Source organism: Anguilla anguilla, chromosome 12 (genome assembly GCF_013347855.1).
Source record: "Anguilla anguilla isolate fAngAng1 chromosome 12, fAngAng1.pri, whole genome shotgun sequence".
Lineage (NCBI taxonomy): Eukaryota > Metazoa > Chordata > Actinopteri > Anguilliformes > Anguillidae > Anguilla > Anguilla anguilla.
The window spans coordinates 42072253-42092593 of record NC_049212.1 but is presented as its reverse complement, the minus strand read 5'-3'; the positions used below and the strand labels follow the sequence as shown (position 1 = coordinate 42092593).

Here is a 20341-nt window from a genome sequence, read left to right as displayed (position 1 = left end):
GTGACTCTCAGCACACTGGATATTACAGTAAGGCACTGCAGTGACTCTCAGCACACTGGATATTACAGTACAGCACTGCAGTGACTCAGTACACTGGATATTACAGTACAGCACTGCAGTGACCCAGCACACTGGATATTACAGTAAGGCACTGCAGTGACTCTCAGCACACTGGATATTACAGTACAGCACTGCAGTGACTCAGCACACTGGATATTACAGTACAGCACTGCAGTGACTCAGTACACTGGATATTACAGTACAGCACTGCAGTGACCCTCAGCACACTGGACATTACAGTACAGCACTGCAGTGACTCAGTACACTGGATATTACAGTACAGCACTGCAGTGACCCAGCACACTGGATATTACAGTACAGCACTGCAGTGACTCAGTACACTGGATATTACAGTACAGCACTGCAGTGACTCTCAGCACACTGGATATTACAGTACAGCACTGCAGTGACTCAGTACACTGGATATTACAGTACAGCACTGCAGTGACCCAGCACACTGGATATTACAGTACAGCACTGCAGTGACTCAGTACACTGGATATTACAGTACAGCACTGCAGTGACCCTCAGCACACTGGATATTACAGTACAGCACTGCAGTGACTCAGTACACTGGATATTACAGTACAGCACTGCTGTCTTTCCTTACATTCAGTGAATTATTTCAGTCTTTTACAGTCTGAGGTATCCATCTCAGAATTAAGCAATCCATACTGATGACAGGTTTGAGTCTCATCTGAAAGGTGGTTTCTCTCAGACCTGAGCCTTTTTCACTGCAATGCTGGTCTTTCTGGATTCAGACAGAAGATGGTAGTACTCACCATTAAGCGACGGTCTTCTCCATTTCCTGTTCTCATGATGCACAAATCATTCACTCAAACATGCGGAAACTGATCCCCAGCAAGGCACAAAAGGATGGAACAGTGAGTGTGTCTCAGTGTGTATTTTTTTAAAGCGTCCCTTGAAAGAGAGAGCATGATAGTTCTTAATTAAAAACACTGTATTGTTTTGCAATGGGTGAGTGAGCCTGGAATCTCACAAACACGCAAATACTCAGGATTTTAAAAAATGAAATCAGACCAGTATATTTACTGAACCCAACCAGTCCACCTCATCAGATAAAACACACTTGTTTCCCATCAGTGTTCGGGCAGACGTGGCTGCAGTATCTCTTTAAAGGTCTATCGCTCTCTGAGGAAGGATCAGGCAGTGGTGGGGAGACTCTGCAGAACATCAGGCTGATCGTATTACAGTATTACACCAGATAAGCAGTTTGTCCAGCGCTGCTTTTATCCGATTGCATCACACACATTACTCTCTCTCCCACGAGAAGCAGTGATGATGGGTCACAGATTGAACAAGGGCAACACATAAGGGCCAACTTCACCCGAAAATGAACGATTCCTGCTTCATCCACCATTTTCACAACCTTGAAAACAAAATTACCATCAACAACCATATCTCTCTATACCTCGTTCTGATAATGATATATTCCTGAAACGGAAATAATTGAGGAAATGCAGGGTTTTTGGATTTCTGCTGAAAATCCTAAATGACCTAAATAGTCCTTAACAGGGAGATGTATTTTCATCAATCTGCAAAAAATAAATACATTTTTTTTTTAAAAGCACACACCACGGCATTTGTACAACAATAAGGACAAAGGGCAGCCTATTTAAAAAATGTCTGAATTCCAATTTTAAGTAGGAGCCACAACCTCTCCACCACAATCAAGACAACTCTCCACACAGCACAACCTTCCAAACTGTCAGTGGAAGTCACTGAAACCGCAGCACAGCGCCACCCGTTAGCACGATAGCGTAGCACGATAGCGCTGCCAAAGCTACGCTCCGATGAGCAGAGCAGCAGGGAGCCCGAGCTAGCGCAGGGTCACTGCGGTGGTCTGCCCGGGCACTGAAGGCCAGGCTAAAAGCACAGAGATAGCCGCCGTGCACGCAGAAACAGGCAGGCTGTAGCACCGGAGCTCTGATACAAGCCCATTCAGTACACATGAGCGCTGTTCGGAACACACGGGTCTATAGCCTGACCCAGGGACCGACTAGCCCTGCTGTACCTTCAGCTGGGGAGCAGCGCTGTGAACTTGCGGCGATGCAAAGAACCGTTATTGCTCCAAAGGAGCTGTGTGGTACCTACCAGGGGCTAGCCCAAGCTAACAAGCTAAGTGTCCACCCGTTAGCATTAAATTCACATTTTAACACTGTGTTTGCCTGCGGAATGCCTCCAAAAACACAGCACAGGGAGCAGAAGGAACACATCACACACCACATTTTGTGTTTGTATAAAAGATATTTACTTCAATTATCACACCTAGGGTGCTAGTGAATAATATCAATAATAATAATAATAATAATAATAATACATTGTGTGAGTTTCATACAGTGATATTGCTTCTCAATAATGTATAGGGACTGTTTTACAGTGCTGAGAACAGTCTGTGACTTTACGTGTTAAGGAAAATAAAATAAAAATTATTAAAAATACACGAATCAAAACCACAATTCAAAAAAGAAAAATAATACTAAATAAATAAAATTATCAGAGGAAAAAAAAAATACCAGAGGATTAAAAGAAAGATTTTTTTCCCCTCCCCAACATCTTTGTTGATGGAGGAAAACACAGCAGGCTTCCACTACTAAAGGATGGCAGCCTCTTCCCAACGCCACACACAAACGAAGTGGCGGATTAAGACCAGACCTGGATGGCTGTCTGCCGGACGGACGGACAATCAGACAGACAGACGGCTCCCTCTCTTTCTGCTGTCAGAGGAACAGAGCTGCTCGAGGAGTCTGTCCAGCCAGCCCCTGAACCCTGCTCTCTTACCTGGCACAGGAGTCCTCCTGTACTACATTTTAAAGCAGGATTTCTCCCCTTAAAGGTGAAACAAAAGAAGAAAGATGCCAAAACTCCTTCTCTGACTGGAGCTGCCCGATGCCCCCCCCTCCCCCGATGCCCCCCCCCTCCCCCGATGCCCCCCCCCCCTCCCCCGATGCCCCCCCCCCCTCCCCCGATGCCCCCCCATGGGCAGAATGAAATGGAGGGAAGGAAGGGGGGTCAGTCAGGGACGAGTGTGAAAGAGGAGAGGAGAACTGCCCTGAAGCTCCTGATCAGCTCAAACACGGCTGGTCCTCATACTGACACTCTTTCAGGAGCGCCCAGCCTCTCCAACATCAGCATCAGGGTTAAAAAAACAACAACAAAAAAAAAAAAACTTCAATGTGAAGTTTGGTTAAAAAGAAATCACAAAAACAACAAAATGCCCCCCCCCCCCCCCCCAAAAAAAGAAAGAAATGAAATGCACTAACAAACCCAGTGGGGGCCACACCTGCAGGTCTGCTTCTGCAGCCTACAAACCTGAACCCTCTCAGACAGATAAGAGCTCTTCAGTATCAGGAACCCCCCCCCCCCCCCCCCCCCCAAATCACGTACTTGTTATTTGGTATACGATTGCGTTTCATCACAACCCATCAAAAAGCTTGATTAAAAAAAATGGAGGTAACCTTAGTATCATGTTTTTGGAGATTCCGCTTTATCGTAGGAAACAACTGGGCCTCCCAGCCCCTAATCCACTACGAAGCCAGTATTGCAGATTTCACACACACACACACACACACACACACACTCAAAAAGAGACAACTTAATGATTTTGGATTCCATGCCTGTATCAGTTTTGAAAGTTAATTTTCACTTAATCGTAGTTATAAAGAGTATTTACTACAAATGCTGCCTATGGTAACACAGGAGGGTTCGAGTCCTCTGGCACTTGCAGGCTGTGTGTGGGCGTGGCACTATGCGGGTCCCTCCCCCTTTTACCCCCAGATGACCCCCCCCCCCCCCACTCCCCAATGACAAAAGTAGTGTCCCCATTTCCATGGTAACAGCTGAAAAATATTCCTGTAGAAAAAGCTGCTTATAAATCTGGTTTAGTAGTAACGAGGGACCCAGACAAGCCAAATCCTGGCAGTAGCTACCATCAGCTCTTCCCACATATTAAAAAAACTAAACTATTTACTCATTATCTTTATAAATCATCAATGCTAATTTGTGTACAACTGACTCTTAAAAAGGTCTAAGACTTCTGCAGTAAGACATGGGAAAAACAAAGTCAAACTGAGGAGAAAAAAAAACGCTAATTAACAAACGAAATCAAAGTACTGATTTGCTGCAATGGATGATTTCTGGGGAGGAAGATGAACGCTCCCAAATACTGATACAGACCAGAGTAGACAGGCCTCCTCAATTCACTGGTGAGAAATGGCACAGGTTCGAGTAGTGCACCTACGAGTCTATACGAGAACCATCACCAGGGCCACTGCATACCTGGGCAAACAGGTGTGTGTGTGTGTGTGTGTGTGTGGAGGGGGCTACACTGCATATGGCAAAACAAAAACACACCTCGCACATACAAGGATTCCCAGTGGACTAAATAACATCTCAGAAAACACAGCATCTAATTAGCAGCAAGGCACTGTGGGAGATGCAGTTTTATTAAGCATTACTGCAGTCCACCAGCAGGCTGATGCAGTTGCTTTGCAGCAACACTTCACATAGATAACTGAGGGACAAACAAAAAGTTTCCCAGGGTTGCGGACAGTGCCAAAGGTCTGATATAACTGACTTTCACGCTCTTATTTTCTGGGGTTTCCCCTCCAATAACACGACTTAGAAACACCAACAGTGTTGGTAAGGATCACTTTGTAACAGGACTGCAATGAGAGATACTTCACCTTGTCTTTAAAGCTTCCCAGCATAAATCCACATAGAAAAGCTTAATAACCCTTAATAGCCTTTAATAATGCTTAATACACTTCCCACAGCTTGACTACACTGGCCAACTCAATCCCCCATTCAGCCAAGATCCAAGGGGACAGCAGTCAGGGGCTTAGCCAAACAAAAAACAAGAAAAAAAAAAAACACAAACAGCTTCCAGATGGCTAAATGTGGGGAAATCTGGGTGATCACCCCTAATTTTCCCATTCCCGATAATCACTGTGCGATTACCGGCAATCTTCTGCTTCTCCTCAGAGTCATGATGCTGGGAGAGTGACTCCATTTTCCCCACACAGTGATGCAGTGCACTTACAGCCTGGAGTTAGTGACGAGATCCTGATCGCCTGCTAGCGTCACAGCTAACCCTCTACCATCCACCCGAGTTTATTTATTGCCTTGAACGTCACGCCACCATTAACTGCCATGATGAACCTGATCAGGGATCAAAAAAGTTAATTTAAAACACAAGATCAGAAGTGTTAAAACAAACCTACTGCAAAGCCTTTGGGTATGTATGGAGAATCGGATAATATAAGCGCAACAGAAGCTCTTCCTGCTCATGAAGCCTTCCTCTGGACAGTCAGACAGGAAGTACTGTACTGCAACAGCTCAACTACGATAGCCAGTCCAACCCCAGTGATTTATGGCAGTGAATGCCAGGTAGCGCCTGGTAATGTTCATACAGGCTCGCATCGCACGCTGGTCATTAAGAGAGAAGGTGAAGGATTTTTTATTTCAAAAGGAACTGGGAAAAAGTAGGAGACAAACAAAAGCTCCTGTTGAGTCAGTGGACCCTCCCACTGTGAGTGTGCAACTGGGATTCTCAAAGCTCTGCAAGACATCCCTTCATCTCACAGAAAAAAATAATAATAAAATTCTGAGGTTTTTAATCACGATGTGGAGATATGAAGCCAGGAGCTTCTTAAGAACCCAACAGCTGGAGGAGACACTATGAGGATATACATTTCCATCTGTACAACTTTACATGACAGTGTATAGAAGAACATCTATAGCAATCTGATTTAGTTCTGTAGAAAAATATTTGCTTAGAGCAAGCTCCAAATTTTTTTTCATTTCTTTCGTTTACAATTATGAGAACGAGTCAATCATAACGACTCTGGAGTGACAACATTTGGTAACTGCAGCCTTGTATGTTTTCAAGGTATTAAAAGATTAAAAAATAAAATGAAATCAAAAACAATATGTCACAGCAAACACATATGCTACACAATTGTGAGTGTAAAAATGCCTTTTGCATTAACCAGTCTTTTTTTGGGTGCTTGATCCTGGAGTACTAACTACAGCCCCTTATTTCTTCATAACGGTGGTTAGAAAACTTACCCGTTCTACACAACTATGGATGAGTGCACATCGACCCTAAGGGATCCACACAGTGAAGAAACACACAAACACGCACAACAACACAAAGCAGAGTCCGGAGGTTTGTGTTACTCGGAGACGGAAGAGGAAAGACTCGGGGTTCTGGCGCTCGATTCTCCGGCCGAACCATCATTCCCGAATGCACTGCCAAGGCATTCTGTGGCTGGTCTCACAGACGACTTGGTCCTCGCTCACTGTAAAGACTGAAAGTTGTGCGATCAGGATGTTGGTTGCGTCCCCCGCTATGCAGGGACCTAGAATGTTAAAGCTGGGAAAGACTAAGATTATACGCACTCAAGGTTTGATCAGATAAAACCCCACAAGGTGCTTCCCTCCTACTGAGGACACCTGAGCTCCACGCGCCTGACAGACCAAACAACGCTAATGCAGGACACCCTTCCACAGGGCTTATCAGAGGTAAAGACTGTTCAATCTACAGGTTTCCAGAAGGTTCTGCTGCTTATTTCTCCAGTGAAAGGGCCCCTGGACTGGCAGAGAGAGCCAGGGGCCCTGCCCTTAATTAACCCCCCCCCCGTACCGACCGGATCCAGACCCCAGCTCTCTCTGAGCCGTTAAAAACCTGTGTCATTGCTATTTGGTTTTCATTACACGAGTTCCGTTTGTTTCTCTGCACACGAGCACTAAAATCACACGGCCAATCAGAGGATAAACTGCACGTGGCAGACTGCAGATTAACAGCGTAATGAAAATGCGAAATGCCCACTGAGTCAATCAGGAGGACAAATCACTGTATTACAGCAGACAGGACCTACAGCAGAGCAAACCACTGTAACCAACACTCAGGACTGGAGTCATTAGACTTTAATGCAGCTGATCAGCGAGACGCACATTACTAATGAGAGAAGCAGGAGATGACAGCTCTGAAGGATGGAGGTTTTCTGATTAGATGAAACGGTTTCATGGCAGTGTCATTAAAAACAAGCCCTGTCTGAAGAAGCTGCAAAACCTCCACCAGCCTCTTCCAAGCCCTGTATCCACACAGCACCTCAGGTCCAAGGGAAGTGTAGTCTTTTAGCCCCTCGTGGATAAAGTCAGGCCGGAGACAGCATGGCAGCTTCAGCGATGACTACAGTGCACTCTGGGTAGGAATAAAAAAACTTTTTTAACAGTGATCATTCCACCATGTCCTCAGTGATGTGTGTGATTCTGCTGTATTCTAACGATCAAATAAACCTGATGAATCACTGAAGCCGCATTAGTTATGTGCACTGGGCCTGAAGGACGATGGACCCCACAGGGATCGAGTCAAGGACTGGAAACCAACCCGCATGGCACACTCATGCCAACCGAATTAATGATTTAAAAACATTTTTCTCTCCGAACACAACAAAATGACTGCCTTCCGTTCTCATGGGGCAACTGCACAGGGCTCGGCGTGAAAAACAGCAAAAAAATAAAACAGCAAAAACCGGAACGGAAACGGGCAGGACGGCTCCCGGTCTCCCGGGTGACTGAGGGCCAACGGGCCCAGCTTCCCGCACTACGCGAGTCGCAGAGCCGCCGGTTACCAACGGCAACACCGCGGTCAGCCTGGACTACTGACCAGGCCCGAGAGCGACTCAGGCTGGTTAAGTACTTCAGTGCAGCTCCTTCCCTTCCAAATACCGCCACAAAACACAGCGTGGACTTCCACTCAAATACCACCAGAACGTGAGTGTGTGTGTGCGTGTGTGAAAGTGAGTGTGTGTGCGCGTGTGTGAAAGTGAGTGTGTGTGTGTGTGTGCGTGTGTGTGCGTGTGTGTGCGTGTGTGTGAAAGTGAGTGTGAGTGTGTGTGTGAAAGTGAGTGTGTGCGTGTGCGTGTGTGAAAGTGAGTGTGTGTGTGGGGGGGGGGATTAGAGTCACCATTAGGTGACAGTTAGGCAACTAATAGGACACTGCAGTGTAGGAGAACACTGAACAGTGAGCAGAAAGTTTGGCTTATAAGTCGACCTCGGGCACAAAACCCGTAAACTGAGACACCCCTAGTTATTTATTAATTTATGTTTTGGTTTGGAACCGTTCCACAGTCCTGTCACCCTCTAGAGTAATTACATCACTCCTGCTTGGCCGCAGGAGAGGCGCAAGGGTCAGCAGGGGGCGCCAGATACCCAAGCGGGTAAAGGCCGGAAGCTGTGCTCTGTGCTGGACTACAGGGCTGGGCGGAAGCTGTGCTTGGTTTGCAACCATGTGTCGAGGACTACATTTCCCAGAGTGCCATGCGGCACTCCCCTCTTGCAGAGTCATGGGAAGGAAGCAATGGTGGCTAACGCATCTTTGAGCGTGTGCCGAACTGGAGTAAGTGCATTAAAGTGCCTGGTTATATGGAACCATCAGTAACAGTCCAATAAGGTTTGTGAGGTATTAATCCATCCTTTTATAGCTCAGTGGGAATTACTTAAATTTGGTTTTTTCAGTAAGGACTAAAAAAAAGGCTTGCAGTTTTTTTTTTTGAATTATTTGACACAATAATAACAAGATGAAAAAGCGGAATAAATGTTTTGTGACTTTTACAGAATCGGAGCCCTGAAGCAAGCTGACAATCTCAGTTTCCTTCGCTGTTCGCCATCTCTGCAGTATCTGCTGGAACTGAGCTTCTGGAAGCCATTTTACAGCTCATGTGTTCTACCACACACCCCTCACAGTGTGTCTGCCACTCTACGCCCCTGGGGGTCACACACCGGGGGTCACACTGGGGGGTCAAGTCCGTTTCAGTTCAGTCCAATCACGACAGGAACGGAGATTCCATTGATTCATTGGGGGGAAATCCTCATAAAACATGATGGGCTTTTTTTTCATTCACAAGATGAATTTTGATTAATGCAACCCATACTTTCGTCCGTCTGTGTTCCTTATTGAGGTAATCAGAAGGACCTATCAGATCAGTGAAATCAACTCTCTAAAAAGCCAGTAACACTCGGAAGAGAGACCAGAAAGTAGAAGAGTGAAAAGGATCTTAGTGTGAAATCCAAAACCTTCTCCTGCCAGTCTAATTCTGCATTGCTGGAAGTGGCAGAACAACTCAGTTACTAAGAGCTTCTGTGAGTCTACAGACCAGAATGAGAGTCAGTCCACATGCAGACACACCACCTCACACAGGGAAGAGCCAATCAGCACACAGATACAGCCCCGGTCAGGGATGGACCAATGAGCACGCAAATGCAGTCCCCTCTCAGAAAAGAACCGATCAGCACACAGATACAGCCCTTCTCAGGGACGAGCCAATCAGCACACGCATAACTCTGTGAAGGAAGGGGAAAGTACGGAACACGGATTACGGTGTAAAAGGAGAAATGAGGAGATCAGCATATGGGATGGATTCTGAATCGCGTGCCTGTCGCACGCTGAGGTGATCGTAGGCTTGTCCTCCTGAAACAGCTCCTCGCTCAACACAAGCACAAAGAGTAGCGATGCTAACCTGTCAGTAACCTAACCGTGAAGTGTGCGGACTGCAGGACCCATCGCTTCCTCACGCAGTTCACAACACACACCGCACGGCCAAAATAGTCTTCAGAATGCGTCAATATACACATATGACCACTAAAACCTGATCCAATACTGCCAGCAGTCTATCAGTCAAAATAAAAAAGTAACATGCCCAAATTATAATCACTTCCATACTAAGAATGGAAAAACTAATAAAATAAACAAAAAGAAATCCAATCAAATAAGACAAATTAAAAATACATCACCTATAAATAAGCAGAAACAACAAAACAAATCTCTATATATGTCTTTCAGGATATAGCCATAAAAGGTAAATATCAAGTTTGATAAAACAGCTTAAGAGGACAGAAAGGGTGGCAGTCGTGCACTCTGTGCATTTAGTAATGTACAAATGACCCCACACACACTGTATAAAAACACACGCACTACCTCGCACACACACACATGGATGCATGCAAGCTCGCTCACACACTCACACATACACACACACACAAGAGGCAGGCAGTGGGCAGGCTGGCACTGAGAGCTCATTTTGGGGTGCAGTGTGACTGAAAAGGGGGGGGGTGGTGCTTTATAATGCATATACACTGCATCTGTGGAGAAGCTCTGGAGCTCAGGAGTGTCAGGTTATGACTGTTTTTTAAAAAAGTCATTTTTACCCGTTAATTCTGGCCCATTTTGGGCAGAACAGTTTTTAGAGATTTATGAATCTATTCATGAAAGGGAGCCGTTATTTGATTAAAAAATCAGGTGTGAAACCTGAAGGTGCAGAATTGGGACTGCAGGTGCAGAATTTCGACAGGCCTGAGGTATTGTGGACTCCACACTGCTGGTGTGGTACTTTGGCATCACAGTTTCTCACACGCTGGGATTCACGCGTGTTTACCGCACACGGCTCGCAGTGTTCACACACGTACACACGCACTACCTCACACACACGCTGGCACACACACATCTCCCCCTCCGCACACACACATCTCCCCCTCCGTACACACGCACACACACACATCTCCCCCTCCGTACACACGCACACACACACATCTCCCCCTCCGTACACACGCACACACACACATCTCCCCCTCCGTACACACGCACACACACACATCTCCCCCTCCGTACACACGCACACACACACACATCTCCCCCTCCGTACACACGCACACACACACATCTCCCCCTCCGTACACACGCACACACACACACACATCTCCCCCTCCGTACACACGCACACACACACACACATCTCCCCCTCCGTACACACGCTGGCACACACACACACATCTCCCCCTCCGTACACACGCACACACACACACACATCTCCCCCTCCGTACACACGCACACACACACATCTCCCCCTCCGTACACACGCTGGCACACACACACACATCTCCCCCTCCGTACACACGCACACACACACATCTCCCGCTCCGTGGACATATCTCATGTAAACTTTGAGGATGAGGTGACGCAAGGTAACAGAGCAGGATGTTACCTGCATGTGTGACGTGCACAGCCCGAAGGCTAATAACATACACGTAGAAATGTATCAGTGAGCACATATACCATACTTTATCTGGCTGTGTATGTGTGTGTGTGTGTGAGTGAGTGTGTGTGTGTGTGTGTGTGAGTGTGTGTGTGTAAGTGAGTGAGTGTGTGTGTGCACGTGTGTATATATGCACATACACACACTTGTACACAAATTGAGCATCAATGGCTATCATGCTCCAGATGTGTGTTCCCAAGCTTCACTGGGGGAGTTCAGGGCCTACAGTGAGATGTGCAGCTCCTGCCTTCCACAGATGCAAATTTAAATTCAAATGCATTTCTGAGCACGGTGTCGCTGAGCGTCACGCAGAGCGCGTGCCACACTGCCTGCCCGTTTGAGGTCTCTCACAACATTGTGTTTTTTGTGTAGATAAAAGGTTATTAAAAAGCAGGCTTCTCTTTTTACATAAAAATATCCACACAGATTTCTATCTGTTACTTTCTCCTCCTTCCTCCTCCCAATTTTTGGCCAGAAAAGGAAGCCTTTTAGATATGATGCTCTGAGGCCTACACATGGTGTTAAACAGAACGATCTGAGGTCTGAACATCTGCCCAAATCCGCTAAAGCTGTGATATAAACGAGCGGTACAAAGACACCTAGAGCTCTAACGAGTCAACACTAAATCACCCACCACAAACTCCTCATTTCCTGACATGACCTTTTCTTAAAATAAAATTAAAAATTGTGCACTGAAGTGATCGTTTCTTTTTAAAACAGTAACTGTTTGTTTCATAATTTATAACTTTTTTGTAAATTTCCCTCCGTACGGGTCTAGGAATCCAAACTTGAGAAGCGTTTAGAGTCAGTAGACTGTGCAATCTCTTATTGGCAACCAAATTGCTATAAAAATGCATTTTTTTTTTCTTCCTTGGAATTAAGAAAAAAACTGATTTCCCCGCAAAGTTGTTCAGGGTGTAGTGGCGCTTGTCCACCATTAGATGGCAGTATGCGAACAGGGACAGGGCCAGGGTGCTCCTGCACGCCCAGCTAACTCCTTCTGCACGCGCTCAGGTACGCGGTTTATGACCTCCTCTGTTCACCCCGCGTCCTGGAGAAACACCCAGGACTTCAGACAGTAATTCAGCAGGGAAAAACGTGCATGGACACAGAACAAAACACGATAAAAAGAAAATGGCTGAAACAGCTCAACAGTGTGAAAAACTTCGCTGAGACGATGCTTTAGAAAAAGTTTTGAGGTGACGAAGGACAGACCAAAACGAGGAATAAAAAGTGTGATAAAATAATTGCTTCTGTTTGAGACGGTTTTCCCCCAGGCGGAAGAGACGATCACCGTGTGCGGATTAATCTCAGGCATCGTCTCGCCACCCCTGGCAGGTGCTGCATGAAACCCTGTGGCCAGCAGGGCCTTTAAGTGCTTTTCTCAGTAAAAACAGACTCAAGTGCGCCTTTAAATGTCTTTTCCTCTTCTCCCAGGCCTCCCCCCATCCACCTGATCTCTCTCTCTCCCCCTCTCTCTCTCAGGTAAAGTCAAGGCGTGAGCTCCCAGCGTTAGCAGTCAGGGCTGAGACTCGGGGTCCTCCCGGCCCCCAGGGGGCGCTGTCAGAACTCCCACTCGGAGGGCTCGTCGCGGCTGGCGGCCTTCTCCAGGCGGTGGATGATGTTGTTGAGGTTGGCGGCTTTCTTCTTGCGCAGGCTGCTGTCCCGGGGGGTGCGAGCCTCGGGGAAGCTGAACAAGCTCCCCCCCGCGGGACCGGCGTGGCTGCTGCCCGCGCACGGCATGCTGGGAGCTGAGGTAGCCGCGTCCTGCGTCCCCGCGCCCCCTTCCTCCTTCGCCTCCCTCTGGTCCCCACCCTCGCCCTCCGAGGCTCCGCCCCCGTACTCCTCGGGCACCACCCCCCTGCTGCCCCGCCCCTCCACCGTGCTGTCCGATTCGGTGCCGTCGCAGCTGTCGCCGTCGGCAACGCGGCTGAGGCGAGCGGAGGGGGAGGCGCCCTCTCCTGCAGCCCCGCCCATCCCGGCCTGGATCTCCTCTATGAACAGCTCCCGCCGGATCCGGGACCTGCAGGGGCAGCAGAATCACACGAGCCGTTCAATCTAAGATCAAATCACAACTAAATTACACTAAAACCATTTCAGCCACGAACATGAGGGAGCAGGCATTAAGGTAGTGAGTACTAAGCAGGTACCAAGGTAGTGAGTACTAAGCAGGTACTAAGGTAGCGGGTACTAAGCAGGTACTAAGGTAGCAGGTACTAAGGTAGTGAGTACTAAGCAGGTACTAAGATAGCAGGTACTATGGGAACAGGTATAAGGGAACAGGTACTAAGGGAGCAGGTACTAAGGGAACAGGTACTAAGGGAGCTGGTACTAAGGGAACAGGTACTAAGGGAACAGGTACTAAGGGAGCAGGTACTAAGGGAGCAGGTACTAAGGGAGCAGGTACTAAGGGAACAGGTACTAAGGGAGCAGGTACTAAGGGAGCAGGTACTAAGAGAGCTGGTACTAAGGGAACAGGTACTAAGGTAGCGGGTACTAAGAGAGCTGGTACTCAGGCAGTGGGCCTGACCTGTAGTTGTGGAACCAGTTGATGACGGTGCTGGTTTTGAGGTGGAGCTGGCTGGCCAGCTCCTCGATGGTTTTGGGGGAGGGGTAGGGCTTCTGCAGGTAGGCGCGTTTGAGGGCCTCCTTCTCCTCCGGGGCCAGGACCACGCGCGCCTTCTTCAGATGCTGCTGGGGGCTGCCCGTCAGGCCGGGCTCCGCCCCCCCCACACCGCCGTCCGCCGGCTGGCTCTCGCTCACCGAGCTGTGCCGACGCTTCATATACGCTGTGGAGACAGACGGACACGCACGTCAGGACTCACGGACACGCCCATCAGGACACACGGACACGCCCATCAGGACACACGGACACACAGATCAGGACTCACGGACACGCCCATCAGGACACACGGACACACAGATCAGGACTCACGGACACGCCCATCAGGACACACGGACACACAGAGCAGGACACACAGACACGCCCAGCAGGACACACAGACACACACGTCAGGACACACAGGTCGGGACACACGGACACACACATCAGCACACACGGACATGTCCGTTAGGACACACAGACCAGTTCCTCAGGTGAAAAAAATTGCTCTCCTAGTCTCTCTCTCTCTGTTAATTTACTCAGATTTGTGCCATAATGAGACTGGTTAAATGACGGTCAGTCTGCTAAATGCTGCAGCACTGCCCTCAGGCTGTGACACAGAGCCAGTGAGAGGAGGCTAATGTTGGGAAAGAGCTAACGGATTTCAGAGTATCACCCAATGAGTACAGGGCACAGCAGAAATCCATTATAAATTCAATGAGAGAGAGAACTATAATAATATATCTGCTGTTAAGGTATTGACCTTTTTAAAAAAGTCACATATGCTATGAAACTAATACTGTCCCAGCACAATACCCATATTCTCATTGCACACAAACACTGAAACACCGGCAGTCAAAGTTTATCTGCAATCCACTGGTCTAGACTGGCTGATCACTCTGGCTCTGCAGCCATGCCTGTGAGACCAACGGTATAAAAGGAGACTTGCAGGCCGCCTGGCTGTTTCCACTCGCTCCTGTTCAGGTTAACATGACTTTACACGGTCGCATGTCTTTTCACATGCGTGTATTAAACACATTACATCAGTCATATGAAGCATTTTAAACAACATCATCTCTATGACTCACTGGATGGTGTAAAACACTGCCTATAATGCTCTTAAAATTACATTATACGGCCCTCACTGAGCAGACCCTTACCTAGAGCAACTGACAGAAGTGTTACTCTCAGGAATACAAAAGTATGATTTCACTAAGAAGGGACAGAGACCCATTCATAATCAAAATAACACGCAAGGACAGAATTCTGGATAAATTCTGGACAGATCTTCTCTGTTCCACCAGGGGGCGGCCTAACACCACTGCACTGGCAGTAGGGGACATGCTTTGTTTATATAGTCCTCTGTGAACCTCCATACACTACAGTGCTGAAGCATTAGACCAAAACTCCACTCTGTTGAGTGCTAAAGCTGTCCAGAACCATGAACGAGCGAACCTACCGCATCCAAAACACATTACCTAACGCGTGTGTGTATGTGTGTGTGACTGTGGACTGTGTGCTGTGCATGCGTGAGTGTGTGTGTGTGTGTGTGTGTGTGAAAGATGTGTATGACCCGATTATCAGGAGGAAGAGGAGGAGAGAACAGGAGAAACGGGAAGACGAGCAGGCAGGAGAGGAGGAGGATGATGAGGAGGAGGAAGATGTTACCTTTCTTCTCCATGCGCTTCATGTCCATGAGCTTGTCCACGTTGCGCGGGTCATTGAGCCAGAGCTGCATGCGGACGAAGGGCTCCCTCCCCTTCAGGCTCAGCTTGTGCCAGGGCTTGGGCCGGGCCAGCAGGTCCGACACCGAGCCCTGCGTCAGGCCCAGGATGCTCTCCCCAAACAGCCGCTGCCCTGCAGAATGCAAGCACAATGAGCATGTTAGCACAAAGAGCCAGCACGTTAGCGCTCAAACAGTTAGCACGTTAGCCACGGAGCCCTGCGTCAGGCCCAGGATGCTCTCCCCAAACAGCCGCTGCCCTGCAGAACGCAAGCACAATGAGCACATTAGCACAAAGAGCCAGCACGTTAGCGCTCAAAGTTAGCACGTTAGCACACCGAGCCCTGCGTCAGGCCCAGGATGCTCTCCCCAAATAAGCCACTGCCCTGCAGAACGCAAGCACAATGAGCCGCCACATTAGCGCACAGAACCGCCAAGTTAGCTCTGATAGGCTCACTGCAGGGAAGGGGCTGGGGGAGGGCACACACACACACACACACACACACACAGACACAGACACACACATGCACACACACACATGCGCGCACACACGCACACACATACACGCACACACACAGACACACACACGCATGCGCGCACACACAGACACACACACGCACACACACACGCACACACACGTGCGTGCACATACACACATGCACACACACACACTTATTGTGAATTACTGCTCTGTTCTACACCATAAATGTTCAGTGATATCTGGGAGCAGCTTTAATGTGCAGGTAGTAATGTTTTTATAGAATCCCTGTCAGATGTACATTAAATTGGTTATCGTGAACACAACTCTTCTAGTAGGCTCATTAAAAGTTTACAGCACATGAGGGCAACTGCTTCCTAAAGGTTTCTCCACCAGAGTGCCAATGGCAAAATGCCATCCGCTGAGGATCCCTCTAAAACAAAGGAAAGGGTCTTTAAAGACCAATCTCTGCTCGTTTTACTAGAGAAATTAAACTGTAAAAATGAAACACAGTAACCGATCCAATGAAAGACAAAGGAAAGCATGAGCCTAGGCTGCTGACTGAGATTAGCAGCCAGATCAGAGTACATGCCAATCAAAGAAGCAGTTCTCTCCTCTCCCCACTTACCAGGCTCACACAGCCTCTACCATAGAACAAGAGCTTCTACCACAGAGACTCTACCACAGAACAAAAGCTTCTACCACAGAGCCACAGCATCATTACATATTTCCTTAATGCATAATAAAACAGTAAATAAGTATCAAATCCACTGAGATGCCACCAAATGTTTGTAAAAGGCCCAGAGCCAAAACTGGACCAGGACAGCACTGGGATAGGACCGGGGCGGCCGAATCTGGCTCACACCACGTTTTCCCGCGCGGGGGGGGGCAAACTAGGCATTTTCACACAAGCGGCAAGCGATGCTCACACTAACAGCGAAAGGCTTGCAGCTGAAGCAGAACGATGTCTAACAGTCACAGAACACCCCACTGTGCTGCTGTAGCTGCTGCTGCGCCTGCAGTGAGCCGGATCTGAGCTGGCAACCTCTGCGCTCAGCCACAGGCCTGGCCATTAATCACACAAAGGTCAGGGAGAGACAGATCACAAACACGGGGTACCAGGCTGGGGGGGGGGGGGGGGGGGTGGGTGGGGGGGGGGAGAGCAGGGAGAGACAGATCACAAACACGCGGTACCAGGCTGGGGGGGGGGGGGGGGGGGGGAGGCTGGCGGGGGGGAGAGCAGGGAGAGACAGATCACAAACACGCGCTCAGGTACCGGGCCGCGAGAGTGGGGGGGGGGGGGGCAGAGCAAAGCACCCACACACTGGACACAGCTGCGAGGGGGGGTAGGCAGCCGTGGAGGGTGTAGAGAGGCAGAGGGGGACAGAGAGACAGAAGGGGGGTAGAGGTGTGTGTGGGGGGGGGGGGCCTAGAGAGGCAGGGGGGGACAGAGAGGCAGAAGGGGGGTAGAGATGTGGGGGTGGGAGTGTGGAGAGACAGAGGGGGGGGTAGAGATGTGGGGGTGGGGGTGTAGAGAGACAGAAGGGGGGGTAGAGATGTGGGGGTGGGGGTGTAGAGAGACAGAAGGGGGGGGTAGAGATGTGGGTGTAGAGAGACAGAAGGGGGGGTTGAGATGTGGGGGAGGGGGTGCAGAGAGACAGAAGGGGGGGTAGAGATGTGGGGGTGGGGGTGTAGAGAGACAGAAGGGGGGGTAGAGATGTGGGGGTGGGGGTGTAGAGAGACAGAAGGGGGGGTAGAGATGTGGGGGGTGGGGGTGTAGAGAGACAGAAGGGGGGGTAGAGATGTGGGGCTGGGGGTGTAGAGAGACAGAAGGGGGGGGTAGAGATGTGGGTGTAGAGAGACAGAAGGGGGGTAGAGAAGTGGGGGTGGGGGTGTAGAGAGACAGAAGGGGGGGCAGGGAGGTGGGGTGGTGGGGTAGATTCGGCCAGCGGTGCAGTAACTCACCCAGGTTGTTGTCGGTCAGCACCTCCTTCACCTTCTTGGTGATGACGTAAGTGTCGAGCTCGGGCGACATGGCGACCATCTCCTGCACGCTGAGGCCGGGGTGGCCCGGGAGGGTGGGGGGCAGGGGCGTGGGGGGCTGCGATTCGGAGGCGTCGCTGGGCGGGGCCGTCTGGTCCCCCGGGCTCTTCACGGACTCCTCGGCCGAGCTCAGGGGGGACTCCGGGGCGGGGCTGCAGCTGCCCGAGGTTTTGGGGGTCCCCTCTGCAGAGGGAAGAGACGGGGCGTCAGACGGTCTGCACGCGCTCACACCGACACACCTGACCGCGCTGAGCCACACGCCGCTCCTGCATCACACTAACCCACCCGTCTAAGGGTCAGGGGTCAACTCAGTTTCCGGGAATTACCCGTATTTCCATTTCACGGTATTGTCAATGTCAATTTATGTCAGTTGAGGAAATTAACCAAAATTTAATTCTAAACGGTCATAATGGTGTACAAGGATTTTTCCAATTAATTTGTAACGCTTTAATTAATTCTGCGGGAAGAACGAGCTGAAATGTAATTGACCCCCTAAACTCTGGCTTCCATCATTCTTGACAGGTTATTACATGGAGTGAAACTCAGAAGAGGCCTGAAAGCATCAGGTTTACCATGAGAAGGTTTCACAATCTACTTTTTCCAAATATAATAATCAATAAAGCTTAGCGCATGATTTCACTCGGCTCAGTCAAGACCAATCCCCTGTGAGGGGCGGAGCTAAGGGCCAAGGTCGCCTGAAGGTTGCTTATAAATGACCGTTTCCTGAACTCTGACGGACACCAACCACCTTCCTGAGCTCTCTCACCATCACTCTGCACACGACCGGGCAGCATTTCAACCAATCAGCTTCCAAAAAGCTCACAGTCTGCACACGTCCCCAGCCACTGTTTCAACCACGTCCGGCCAGGGTTTCATCCAATCAGCTTCCAGACCTCTCACACTCATGCACCCTTTCCCTGTGCCCTCTCGGAGACGGTTTCTCCTTCAGAGCATTAACAGCAGGCCTGATCAGGCTCCTCCCCACAGCTCTGCTGGTTTTTAACAGGCTTTTTCCGGATCGTTCTACAGAGAGCGTGTAAGTGAGCAGCACTGTGGAGCTGTCAGCGCACGTTAACTTCCTGCCACCCCACCGGGGGGGGGGGGGGGGCGCCCCGCATGCTGACAGTTTCACTGGCAGCAAAGTGAAAGGGGGGGGCACAGGGTGCCCACTGACACAGCACTGAGGGGAGAGAGAAGGAAATAAAGAGAGAGACAGAAAGAGAGCGATAAAGACAGTGGAAATAAAGGAGAGAAGAGGGAAGAGATGGTATGCCAGATAGTGGGAGTAACTGAGCTGATTAAATAATTAAGGGCAGAAGATCCATAAATGGACACAAACCCCCCAGGAATGGGAGTCCCTGTCTTAGCGGGGGGGGGGTGAGAGCACATGATTATTTCTTCTGGAAACAGAGTGCCTGCTCCACCTCGTCCCGGGTCTCCCCCGTCCTGTGTGACCCCCTAAAAACCCCTCAGCAGAACATAACGTCCTCCACAGCTCTCCCCCCCTCTCCCCGGCTCAGAGTTAAACCAGCAAGGCAAACTGAGACGTATTCTTCATTTCTAAGCCATGGGCCCCACTTAAAAGGCCCTTCATTTCCTCTCCTCTCTCCACAGCCTGCTTTATGGCTGAACTCATGTGTTAATCTGCACTGTTCTGGGCCTGACTGGCAGTAAGAGGAGAGGCAGCGACTGGCAGAGACTCTGAACGAGGGCCAGGCAGGGAGCCATTCATCATGTGTACACTTCAGCATCCCAGGCCTGCTCGTCATTCAGCGCGTGATTGGCTGATTATTTGAATATTAATCAGCTAGTGGAGCGTGATTGCAGGGTCTATCTGGGGGGAGGGGCTCTGAATGCCACACATGAGTGTTATGATGAGGTCTGCGATTACAGCAGTACCAAGAGCCCTAGAGAGACCCCCACCCCCCTCAGCCCCCAACTGGCACGGTAACCTGCAGGGGACTTTACGGTCGAGTTCAGGTGTTCAGGTGGAGCAGGTGAGCGGTTACTTGCTGGGTGCTTATGCTTACGGTCGTGTTCAGGTTGAGGTTATGTTCACGGTTGTGTTCAGGTGTTCAGGTTGAACAGGGTTAGGGTTAGGGTTAGGGTTAGGCAGGTGAGCGGTTACCTGTGTTGGCACTCTGCAGAGGCTGTGCGGTCTGACCCAGGTCCCCGTTGAGCCAGAGCTGGGTGCGGATGTAGGGCTCTCTGGCCTTCTGAGACAGCTTTCCCCACGGCCTGGGCCTGGAGAGCACGTCACACACACTGCCCTGAGACAGTACCTGCAATACACAAATACACACACTATTACACACTGT

At 49.5% G+C, this 20341-nt stretch overlaps 1 protein-coding gene across 3 annotated transcripts in view; it reads right to left on the bottom strand.

The window, feature by feature from the left end:
• The window catches only part of cux1b (cut-like homeobox 1b), a 91760-nt gene that overhangs the window by 9790 nt on the left and 61629 nt on the right, over window positions 1–20341 (bottom strand). The window contains exons 19-23 of one of the 3 annotated variants that reach the window (XM_035384512.1): window positions 20152–20305; window positions 17946–18206; window positions 15448–15636; window positions 13708–13966; window positions 11017–13200 (exon numbers count right to left, since the gene is read on the bottom strand). The exons of 1 other annotated variant lie outside the window; for it this stretch is intronic. In XM_035384512.1, the coding sequence (XP_035240403.1) occupies window positions 12741–13200; window positions 13708–13966; window positions 15448–15636; window positions 17946–18206; window positions 20152–20305 (1323 nt within the window). In that variant the 3' untranslated portion in view covers window positions 11017–12740. Of the gene's footprint in view, window positions 1–11016; window positions 13201–13707; window positions 13967–15447; window positions 15637–17945; window positions 18207–20151; window positions 20306–20341 lie in introns of those variants that run through there. One more of the 3 variants, XM_035384513.1, reaches the window with a different exon arrangement.